The following is a 12,276-nucleotide window of genomic DNA, read 5'->3' as shown; positions in this document are numbered from 1 at the left end:
GTCAGACAGGAAGCAAAGAGTAGGAGTAAACGGGTACTTTTCAGAATGGCAGGCAGTGACTAGTGGAGTGCCGCAAGGTTCTGTGCTGGGGCCCCAGCTGTTTACATTGTACATTAATGATTTAGACGAGGGGATTAAATGCAGTATCTCCAAATTTGCGGATGATACTAAGTTGGGTGGCAGTGTGAGCTGCGAGGAGGATGCTATTAGGCTGCAGAGTGACTTGGATAGGTTAGGTGAGTGGGCAAATGCATGGCAGATGAAGTATAATGTGGATAAATGTGAGGTTATCCACTTTGGTGGTAAAAACAGAGAGACAGACTATTATCTGAATGGTGACAGATTAGGAAAAGGGAAGGTGCAACGAGACCTGGGTGTCATGGTACATCAGTCATTGAAGGTTGGCATGCAGGTACAGCAGGCGGTTAAGAAAGCAAATGGCATGTTGGCCTTCATAGCGAGGGGATTTGAATACAGGGGCAGGGAGGTGTTGCTACAGTTATACAGGGCCTTGGTGAGGCCACACCTGGAGTATTGTGTACAGTTTTGGTCTCCTAACTTGAGGAAGGACATTCTTGCTATTGAGGGAGTGCAGCGAAGGTTCACCAGACTGATTCCCGGGATGGCGGGACTGACCTATCAAGAAAGATTGGATCAATTGGGCTTGTATTCACTGGAGTTCAGAAGAATGAGAGGGGACCTCATAGAAACGTTTAAAATTCTGACGGGTTTAGACAGGTTAGATGCAGAAAGAATGTTCCCAATGTTGGGGAAGTCCATAACCAGGGGTCACAGTCTGAGGATAAGGGGTAAGCCATTTAGGACCGAGATGAGGAGAAACTTCTTCACCCAGAGAGTGGTGAACCTGTGGAATTCTCTACCACAGAAAGTAGTTGAGGCCAATTCACTAAATATATTCAAAAGGGAGTTAGATGAAGTCCTTACTACTCGGGGGATCAAGGGTTATGGCGAGAAAGCAGGAAGGGGGTACTGAAGTTTCATGTTCAGCCATGAACTCATTGAATGGCGGTGCAGGCTAGAAGGGCTGAATGGCCTGCTCCTGCACCTATTTTCTATGTTTCTATGTTTTCTATGACTAAAATTAACAGGGGTTCAATTCTTCTTATTTTTTTTAAAATCTTTTTTGCTTTCTATATTCAGCTTGATATAGCCGAACAAAAAGTTTTAAATTCAGGACAATAATGTCGTGAATTGGACTAATGTGGTCGTGGTAAATTTTCGGGAAATCATAGCTGAGTTATGGTGGGGGGTGAAATTACAAATGATCGAAAACAGTGAAAATTGTGGATAGTCAGACATATTAAACTACTTTTATTTTGTGGTGTGCACAGGTGAGGTATTTGAGGATTTCCTCTTCAGCTGCTTCCCACCATGCCAGTTCCATAAGGAGGGGAGTGAGGTGACAGAATTTAAAAAAAACATTACTGCTATTGAGTTACATCTTACACATTCTAACATGTCTAATATTATGTTCTATGTTAGAAAGGGAAATCATGTTTGACAAATTTGCTGGAGTTCATTGAGGATGTAATGAACAAAGCGGGAATCAGTGGATGTGGTTAATTTGGATTTCCAGAAGGCATTTGATAAGGTGTCACATAAGAGGTTACTGCACAAGATAAAAGCTCACGGGGTTGGGGGTAATATATTAGTGTCGATAGAGGATTGGTTAACGAACAGAAAACAGAGTCAGGATAAATGGGTCATTTTCCGGTTGGCAAACAGTGACTAGTGGGGTGCCACAGGGATCGGTGCTGGGTCCTCAACTATTTACAATCTATATTAATGACTTGGATGAAGGGACTGAGCGTAATGTAGCCAAGTTTGCTGATGATACAAAGATGGGTGGAAAGCAAATTCTGAGGACACAAAAAATCTGCAAAGGGATATAGACAGGCAAAGTGAGTGGGCAAAAATTTGGCAGACAGAGTATAATGTGGGAAAATGTGAGGTTATCCACTTTGGCAGAAATAATAGAAAAGCAAATTATCATTTAAATGTCGAGGAACCAACTAGAGAGCAGACCATCCGAGATTGGGTCTTGTGTAACGAGAGAGTAATAATTAGCAATCTGGTCGTGCATGGCCCCTTGGGGAAGAGTGACCATAATATGGTAGAATTCTTCATTAAGCTGGAGGCGAGATAGTTAATTCAGAGACTAGGGTTCTGAACTTAAAGAAAGGAAAATTCAATGGTATGAGGCGTGACTTGGCTAGGATAGACTGGCGAATGATACTTAAAAGGGTTGACAGTGGATAAGTAATAGCAGACATTTAAAGATCACATGGATGAAGTACAACTATTATACATCCCTGTCTGGCGTAAAAATAAAACAGGAAAGGTGGCTTAACAAGGAAATAAGGAATAGTGTTAAATCCAAGGAAGAGGCATATAAAGTGGCCAGAAAAAGCAGCAAACCTGAGGACTGGGAGAAATTTAGATTCAGCAGAGAAGGACAAAGGGTTTAATTAGGAGGGGGAAAATAGAGTATGAGAGTAAGCTTGCAGGGAACATAAAAACTGACTGCAAAAGCTTCTATAGATATGTGAAGAGAAAAAGATGAGTGAAGACTAATGTAGGTCCCTTGCAATCAGAATCAGGTAAATTCATAACGGGGAACAAGGAAATGGCACACCAATTGAACCAGGGATGCAGGACTGACATATGAGGAGAGAGTGGATTGACTCGGCCTGTATTCACTGGAGTTTGGAAGGATGAGAGGGGATCTCATAGAAACATATAAAATTCTGACGGGACTGGACAGGTTAGATGCAGGAAGAATGTTCCCGATGTTGGGGAAGTCCAGAACCGGGAAACACAGTCTAAGGATAGGGGGTAGGCCAGTTAGGACTGAGATGAGGAGAAACTTCAGAGAGTTGTTAACCTGTGGAATTCTCTACCGCAGAGAGTTGTTGATGCCAGTTCATTGGATATATTCAAGAGGGAGTTAGATATGGCCCTTATGGCCAAAGGGATCAAGGGGTATAGAGAGAAAGCAGGAAAGAGGTACTGAAGTGAATGATCAGCCATGATCTTATTGAATGGTGGTGCAGGCTCGAAGGGCCGAATGGCGTACTCCTGCACCTATTTTCTAATATTTTGGTTCTGTCTTCACTAAGGAAGACACAAATAACCTCCCGAAATTCTAGGGGACCGAGAGTCTAGCGAGAAGGAGGAACTGAGAGAAATCCTTATTAGCCAGGAAATGGTGTTAGGGAAACTGATAGGACTGAAGGCCGATAAATCCCCAGGGCCTAATAGTCTGCATCCCAGAGTACTTAAGGAAGTGGCCCTAGAAATAGTAGATGCATTGGTGGTCATTTTCCAAAATTCCATGGACTCAGGATCAGTACCTATGGATTGGAGGGTAGCTAATGTAACCCCACTTTTTAAAAAAGGAGTGAGAGAAAACAAGGAATTATAGACCGGTTAGCCTAACATCGGAGGTGGGGAAAATGCTGGAATCAATTAATAAAGATGGAATAGCAGCACATTTGGAAAGCAGTGACAGGATCATTCCAAGTCAGCATGGATTTATGAAAGGGAAATCATTCTTGACAAATCCTCTAGAGTTTTTTGAGGATGTAACTAGTAGAGTGGATAAGGGAGAACTAGTGGGTGTGGTGTTTTGGACTTTCAAAAGGCTTTTGACAAGGTCCCACACAAGAGATTGGTGTGCAAAATTAAGGCACATGGTATTGGGGGTAATGTATTGACGTGGAAAGAGAACTTGTTGGCAGACAAGAAGCAAAGAGTGGGAATAAACGGGTCCTTTTCAGAATGGCAGGCAGTAACTAGTGGGGTGCCGCAAGGTTCAGTGCTGGGACCCCAGTTATTTACAATATACATTCATGATTTGGACAAAGGAATTGAATGTAATATCTCGAAGTTTACAGATGACACTAAGCTGGGTGGCAGTGTGAGCTGTGAGGAGGATGCCTAGAGGCTGCAGAGTGACTTGGACAGGTTAGGTGAATGGGCAAATGCATGGTAGATGCAGTATAATGTGAATAAATGTGAGGTTATCCACTTTGGTGGCAAAAACAGGAAGGCAGATTATTATCTGAATGGTGACAGATTAGTAAAAGAGGAGGTGCAACAAGACCAGGGCGTCATGGTACATCAGTCACTGAAGGTAGGCATGCAGGTACAGCAGGCAGTAAAGATAGCAAATGGCATGCTGGCCTTCATAGCGAGAGGATTTGAGTATAGGAGCAGGGAGATCTTACTGCAGTTGTACAGGGCCTTGGTGAGATCACACCTTGAGTACTGTGTGCAGTTTCAGTCTCCTAATCTGAGGAAGGACGGGCTTGCTATTGAGGGAGTGCAGCGAAGGTTCAGCAGACTAATTCCCAGAATGGCAAGACTGACATATGAAGAAAGACTGGATTGGCTAGGCTTATATTCACTGAAATTTAGAGGAATGAGAGAGGATCTCATAGAAACATATAAAATTATGACGGGACTGGATAGGTTAGATGCAGGAAGAATGTTCCCGATATTGGGGATGTCCAGAACCAGAGGTCACAGTCTAAGGATAAGGGGTAAGCCATATCGGACTGAGACGAGGAGAAACCTTTTCACCCAGAGAGTGGTGAACCTGTGGAATTCTCTACCACAGAAAGTTGTTGAGTCCAGTTCGTTGGATATATTCAAGAGTGCGTGGAGAGGCGGGAGTTCTGGGGTCGGAGCGTCGGCTGGCCTACAAAAGGCCCAGGGTGCGAGCAGAGGCGGAGAGTGCGTGGAGAGGCGGGAGTTCCGGGGTCGGAGCGTCGGGAGGCCTACAAAAGGCCCAGAGCGCGAGCAGAGTCGGAGAGTGCGTGAAGAGGCCCAGCTTGTGCAGCTGCAGCGGGGAGACAAAAAAGAAGTAGAAAGAAATCGAAAGGCGACGTCACAGCCAAGGGGGTAAGTGATTGGCTGGTGATTGGTAAGTAGCTTTTCTTTTTCCTTTCTATTTCAGTAAATAACCTTTAGCGTTGTTGTTGCCAAATTAAGTTAAGCTAGGGGTTAAGTCATGGCAGGAGAGCTTGGACACGTGTTATGCTCCTCCTGTACTATGTGCGAAATCAGGGACGCCTCCGGTGTCCCTGATGACTACGTGTGTGGGAAGTGTATCCGCCTCCAGCTCCTGACCAACCGTGTTGCGGAACTGGAGCAGCAGGTGGATTCACTCTGGAGCATGCATGATGCTGAGAATGATGTGAATAGCACATTTAGTGAGTTGGTCTTACCGCAGGTAAAGGGTACACAGCCAGATAGGGAATGGAAGACCAACAGGAAGAGCAGTGCAAGGAAGGTAGTGCAGGGGTCCCCTGCGGTCATCCCCCTGCAAAATAGATACACCGCTTTGGGTACTGTTGAGGGGGATGACTCATCAGGGGAGAGCAGCATCAGCCAGGTTCATGGCACCATGGCGGGCTCTGCTGCACAGGAGGGCAGGAAAAAGAGTGGGAGAGCTATAGTGATAGGGGATTCTATTGTAAGGGGAATAGATAGGCGGCCTCAACTGAGACTCCAGGATGGTATGTTGCCTCCCTGCTGCAAGGGTCAACGATGTCTCGGAGCAGGTGCAGGACATTCTGAAAAGGGAGGGTGAACAGCCAGTTGTCGTGGTGCATATAGGTACTAACGATATAGGTAAAAAATGGGATGAGGTCCTACGAGACGAATTTAGGGAGCTAGGAGTGAAATTAAAAAGTAGGACCTCAAAAGTAGTAATCTCAGGATTGCTACCAGTGCCACGTGCTAGTCAGAGTAGGAATCGCAGGATAGCTCAGATGAATACGTGGCTTGAGCAGTGGTGCAAAGGGGAGGGATTCAAATTCCTGGGACTTTGGAACTGGTTCTGGGGGAGGTGAGACCAGTACAAACCAGACGGTCTGCACCTGGGCAGGACCTGAACTAATGTCCTAGGGGGAGTGCTTGCTAGTGCTGTTTGGGAGGAGTTAAACTAATATGGCAGGGGGATGGGAACCTATGCAGGGAGAGAGAGGGGAATAAAATGGAGACAGAAGCAAAAGATAGAAAGGAGAATAGTAAAAGTGGAGGGCAGAGAAACCCAAGGCAAAAAACAAAAAGAGCCACTTTACAGCAGAATTCTAAAGGGTCAAAGTGTGTTAAAAAGACAAGCCTGAAGGCTCTGTGCCTCAATGCGAGGAGTATTCGGAATAAGGTGGACAAATTAACGACGCAGATAGCAGTTAACGGGTATGATGTGATTGGCATCACGGAGACATGGCTCCAGGGTGACCAAGGCTGGGAACTTAACATCCAGGGGTATTCAGCATTTAGGAAGGATAGACAGAAAGGAAAAGGCGGTGGGGTGGCGTTGCTGGTTAAAGAAGAAATTAATGCAATTGTAAGGAAGCACATTAGCTTGGATGATGTGGCATCGGTATGGGTGGAGCTACGGAATACCAAAGGGCAGAAAACACGAGTGGGAGTTGTGTACAAGCCACCACATAGTAGTAGTGAGGTTGGGGACAGCATCAAACAAGAAATAAGGAATGTGTGCAATAAAGGTACAGCAGTAATCATGGGTGACTTTAATCTACATATTGATTGGGCTAACCTAACTGGTAGCAATGCGGTGGAGGAGGATTTCCTGGAGTGTATTAGGGATGGATTTCAGGACCAATATGTCGAGGAAACAACCAGAGAGCTGGCCATCCTAGACTGGGTGATGTGTAATGAGAAGGGACTAATTAGCAATCTTGTTGTGCGAGGCCCCTTGGGGAAGAGTGACCATAATATGGTAGAATTCTTTATTAAGATGGAGAGTGACAAAGTTAATTCAGAAACTAGGGTCCTGAACTTAAGGAAAGGTAATTTTGATGGTATGAGGCGCGAATTGGCTAGATTAGACTGGCAAATGATACTTAAAGGGTTGACGGTGGATAGGCAATGGCAAACCTTTAAAGATCATATGGACGAACTTCAGCAATTGGACATCCCTGTCTGGAGTAAAAATAAAACGGGGAAGGTGGCTCAATCGTGGCTAACAAGGGAAATTAAGGATAGTGTTAAATCCAAGGAAGAGGCATACAAATTTGCCAGAAAAAGTAGCAAACCTGAGGACTGGGAGAAATTTAGAATTCAGCAGAGGAGGACAAAGGGTTTAATTAAGAGGGGGAAAATAGAGTACGAGAGGAAGCTTGCCGGAAACATAAAAAATGACTGCAAAAGCTTCTATCAGGTATGTGAAGAGAAAAAGATTAGTGAAGACCAGCATTGGTCCCCTGCAGTCGGATTCGGGTGAATTTATAATGGGGAACAAAGAAATGGCAGACCAATTGAACAAGTACTTTGGTTCGGTCTTCGCAAAGGAAGACATAAATAACCTTCCCGATGTACTAGGGGTCCGAAGGAGTCGTGAGAAGGAGGAACTGAAGGATATCCTTATTAGGCGGGAAATTGTGTTTGGGAAATTGACGGGGTTGAAGGCCGATAAATCCCCAGGGCCTAATAGTCTACATCCCAGAGTACTTAAGGAAGTGGCCCTTGAAATAGTGGATGCATTGGTGATCATTTTCCAACAGTCTATCGACTCTGGATCAGTTTCTATGGACTGGAGGGTTGCTAATGTAACACCACTTTTTAGAAAACGGGTAATTATAGACCAGTTAGCCTGACATCGGTGGTGGGGAAAATGTTGGAATCGATCATTAAGGATGAAATAGCAGCGCATTTGGAGAGCAGTGTTAGGATTGGTCCAAGTCAGCATGGATTTATGAAAGGGAAATCATGCATGACAAATCTTCTGGAATTTTTTGAGGATGTAACTAGTAGGGTGGACAGGGGAGAACCAGTGGATGTGGTGTATTTGGACTTTCAAAAGGCTTTTGATAAGGTTCCACACAAGAGATTGGTGTGCAAAATCAAAGTACATGGTATTGGGGGTAATGTACTGACGTGGATAGAGAACTGGTTGGCAGACAGGGAAGCAGAGAGTCGGGATTAACGGGTCCTTTTCAGAATGGCAGGCAGTGACTAGTGGAGTGCCGCAGGGCTCAGTGCTGGGACCCCAGCTCTTTACAATATATATTAATGATTTAGATGATGGAATTGAGTGTAATATCTCCAAGTTTGCAGATGACACTAAACTTGGTGGAGGTGTGATCTGTGAGGAGGACACTAAGAGACTGCAGGGTGGCTTGGACAGGTTAGGCGAGTGGGCAAATACATGGCAGATGCAGTATAATGTGGATTAATGTGAGGTTATCCACTTTGGGGGCAAAAACACGAAGGCAGAATATTATCTGAACGGCGGAAGATTAGGAAAAGGGGAGGTGCAGCGAGACCTGGGTGTCATGGTTCATCAGTCATTGAAAGTTGGCATGCAGGTACAGCAGGCGGTGAAGAAGGCAAATGGTATGTTGGCCTTCATAGCAAGGGGATTTGAGTATAGGAGCAGGGAAGTCTTGCTGCAGTTGTACAGGGCCTTGGTGAGGCCCCACCTGGAATATTGTGTTCAGTTTTGGTCTCCTAATCTGAGGAAGGACATTCTGGCTATTGAGGGAGTGCAGTGAAGGTTCACCAGACTGATTCCAGGGATGGCTGGGCTGTCATATGAGGAGAGACTGGATCAACTGGGCCTTTATTCACTGGAGTTTAGAAGGATGAGAGGGGATCTCATAGAAACATACAAGATTCTGACTGGACTAGATGCGGGAAGAATGTTCCCGATGTTGGGGAAGTCCAGAACCAGGGGACACAGTCTTCGGATAAGGGGCAGGCCATTTAGGGCTGAGATGAGGAGAAACTTCTTCACTCAGAGTGTTGTTAACCTGTGGCATTCCCTGCTGCAAAGAGTTGTTGATGCCAGTTCATTGGATATATTCAAGAGGGAGTTAGATATGGCCCTTACGGTTAAGGGGATCAAGGGGTATGGGGAGAAAGCAGGAAAGGGGTACTGAAGGAATGATCAGCCATGATCTTATTGAATGGCGGTGCAGGCTCGAAGGGCCGAATGGCCTACTCCTGCACCTATTTTCTATGTTTCTATGGTCCCCTTGGAGGATAAGACACACCCAGAAGTTTCTCTGGAATGTGTAATTGGAACCGCCCAGCCCAAGTTCTGAGTAACTTTGCAAAGTGTAATTCAAGCCATTCTGAACGGAGTCCAATGCGCGCATGCGCAGAAGAACACACAAAAAACTAGTGCAAATAGTCACTCTGTTAGATTATGAGAGATTACATACACTAGGCTTGTACTTCCTCAAATATAGATGGTTCGGGATGATTTGATTGAGGTTTTTTTGATTTTCACAGAAAGGGTGGGTGAATGGCAGAACAGGCTCGAAGGTCTGAATGGCCTACCCATGTTCCTATGACTCAGCGAATTGTGGGGGGGGGTGTGCGGAGGAGAGTACCCCTATGTCACTGAGACAGCAGTAGATACAAGTTAGCAATCAGCTGTAGAAACCCTCATCCATGCCTTTGTTACCTCTAGACTTGACTCTTCCCACGCATTCCTGGCTCGGCCTCCCATGTTCTACCCTACATAAACTTGAGATCATCCATGCCCATGTCCTAACTCGCACCAAGGCCTGAACAGCTCCTCAGCGGTGACCCTCCTTTCTGACGTTCCGAAATCCGGAAATACCCGCACCTAGGCTCGGGTGTTTCCGGATTTGTAACATCAGAAAGACGATCCAAAGTCCGGAAAAGCGCTTTTCCAGAACGGCCTCGGTCCCGAATTCTGGACGCTGCACCTGTATCGTGAATCGTTGAGGCCCCAGCACAGATCCTCGTGGGATGCCACTAGTCACTTCCTTCCAATTCAAATACATACCCATTATCCCTACTCTGTCTTCTACTGACTAACCAATCTCTTAACCAGGTCAATAATTTGCCTTCTAATACATGAACTTTCATTATAGCTAACAGTCGCTTATGTGGAACCTTATCGAATGCCTTCTGGAAGTCCATATAAACTACATCCATAGAAATAAAGTCTGCTACTTTATTTACTTCACATTTTGCAAATCCATGTTGGCTCTCTCTCATCAGCTCAAATACTCCAAGTCATCAGTCATTCCAATAATTTTCCCACGACAAATGTTACAGTAACAGGTCTATAATTTCTTCGTTTATCACAGTTTTTAAATAATGAAGCTACATTTGCAATTTTCCAATCTAAAAAAGGGCAATTCCTGAATCAAGAGCGCTTTGGAAGAATATGGTTAAAGCATCTGCAATTTCCTCACCTACTTCCTTTAAAACCCTGGAGTGGAAACCATCAGGTCCTGGGGATTTGTTAACCTTTAGTGCCATTATTTTTTCTAATGCTGTTTTCTTGCTTATGCTAACTTTAGTGAGTTCCAGTCATTGATTCATTATTAGTTTCCCTGGAATATCAGGTATATTATCCTTTTATTCTGCTGTGAAGACTGACACAAAGTAATTATTCAACAAGTCTGTCATTTTATTTTCATTTGCAATATTACCCCACCTGTTTATAAAAGGCCCACAGTACCCAGGACTACCCTTTTTCTTCTAATATAATTGTAAAAACTGTGTGTTAATTTTGATATCCCACGCAAGTTTCTTTTCATATTCCATTTTACTTTTATATCTTTTTTGTTGCTTTGCTACTCTTTATCTCTCTCCCAGGCCCCAGAGCTTCACTATGCTCTTTCCTTTAGTTTTACTGCTAAGAGTTACTGAACTCAATATAAGGGAACTGAAATGACACCCATCATGTCCTTTCCTGAGATCAATGCATGTATCATCTGCCACATCAGGCTTGATAAATTCCACCATATTAGCAGTATTCACTGTTTAAATAAAAGCATTCAACAGAAATTGATGGGGAAACAGAAAGGATGCCAAAGTTAATCAGAATTTATTTTACTATAATGGGTTAATTTTTAACAGGGGTGCAGATAGTTACAGTTCCACTTCATCCAAACAATATTGAAGAGGCTTAACCAGGTTAATGTTTAATGACGAGATGCCAACAATGAAATGGAAATAAACTAAAAACATGTTAAGAAGTTAATCTCATGAAACAGATTTTTATCCGAAACGATCCAATAACCAGAAAAATAAAGAGAAGCGGTTACAAATAGAAAATACACTATATCATGAAAACACAAGCTAAAGGAAGAAAAGTATTCCACGTGCATTTCTCAATACAACAAAATAGGAAAGTTTCCCCAATGACAGGTGAAAAGTTAGCAAAAAGAGCATTCTTTTCACACACCCAATCCTTGAAAAGGCAAAACTGTAGAAAAATATTTGCATTACCTCCAAATCCTGAGGGAGCTGTTGTGGCGGTAGTTCCGAAACCAAAACCGGGCTGTGCTGTGGTTTTGGCACAAAACGAACCGAAAGAAAATCCAGTGGTTCCTAAAAAGAACGGATTCATCACTAAGGGAACATAGGTTTAATTTTGTTTGGGAGGGGTGGGGGATCATGGGAGCAGGATCTGCTTTGATGCTAGAGATATCATTAGATTTAGGAATACTTGAGTTTTTAAGTATGCTGGATAAAATATTCACTGACTTAGAATATTATCCTTTCATCTATGTGATCTGAAATTAAATACAATTTAATGGAGTGAAAGTCTACTCCCTCTAGTAACTTTAAGGGTTCTAAGCAAAAGTGCTTTGGGTGATCTCAAGCACGATCTTGATCTAGAAACCAGCCCACAGCATCGAGCTGTCAATCTCGTACATTTTAATAGCTCTAAGGAAGTGTTTCCACCAGAAGAATAAAATCATCTTTCTCTTTCAGATATCACTGTGAATTTCCAGCAGTTTCTGTTTTTATTGCAAACTACAACCCAGAGAGATAACTTTCAGCATTTCAATGCAGGTTTGGTTCAAAGCCAGGTCCCCAAAAAGACCTGTGCATATTATTACACTTCTTAGCAGGGAGGGTTCTTCCCCCACCACTATTATTGCAACTCCATGCTGAAAACAGAGAGTCTGTACTCTCATGGAGAGGTAAATGAGCAAAAATACCACATTCAGATTTAACAAGTTGCCTTCTCAGCATGTGTCAGATCTGTAATCCACTCGCTGCTTTCAAACCCATGTTTGGTGGGGTGGGGGCGGGGAGTGAAGAAACAAGGGAGAGAACATGTCAAATTTATCTTCAAAATAATAATTACAAAGAGCATTTAAAATAATTATTCTTAAATGATTTCCACTTTTAAAAAATGGTACAAATATTATTTTGCTAAATCATACAATTTTAATGACTTTCCCCAATTCATGAATAAATCATATAATTAGGTCAGATTAGTAT

General features: G+C 43.6%; 1 protein-coding gene across 2 annotated transcripts in view; it reads right to left on the bottom strand.

Annotated features, from left to right (window-relative positions):
- Positions 1-12,276, bottom strand: part of nup54 (nucleoporin 54) — a 108,290-nt gene that overhangs the window by 83,885 nt on the left and 12,129 nt on the right. For both annotated transcript variants that reach the window (XM_070871042.1, XM_070871043.1), the window contains exon 2: positions 11,272-11,373. In XM_070871042.1, coding sequence (XP_070727143.1) covers positions 11,272-11,373 — 102 coding nt within the window. The remainder of the gene's footprint in view (positions 1-11,271; positions 11,374-12,276) is intronic.

The sequence above is a fragment of the Pristiophorus japonicus genome, chromosome 2 (assembly GCF_044704955.1).
Source record: "Pristiophorus japonicus isolate sPriJap1 chromosome 2, sPriJap1.hap1, whole genome shotgun sequence".
NCBI lineage: Eukaryota > Metazoa > Chordata > Chondrichthyes > Pristiophoridae > Pristiophorus > Pristiophorus japonicus.
This window is presented reverse-complemented; position numbering and strand designations above follow the sequence as displayed.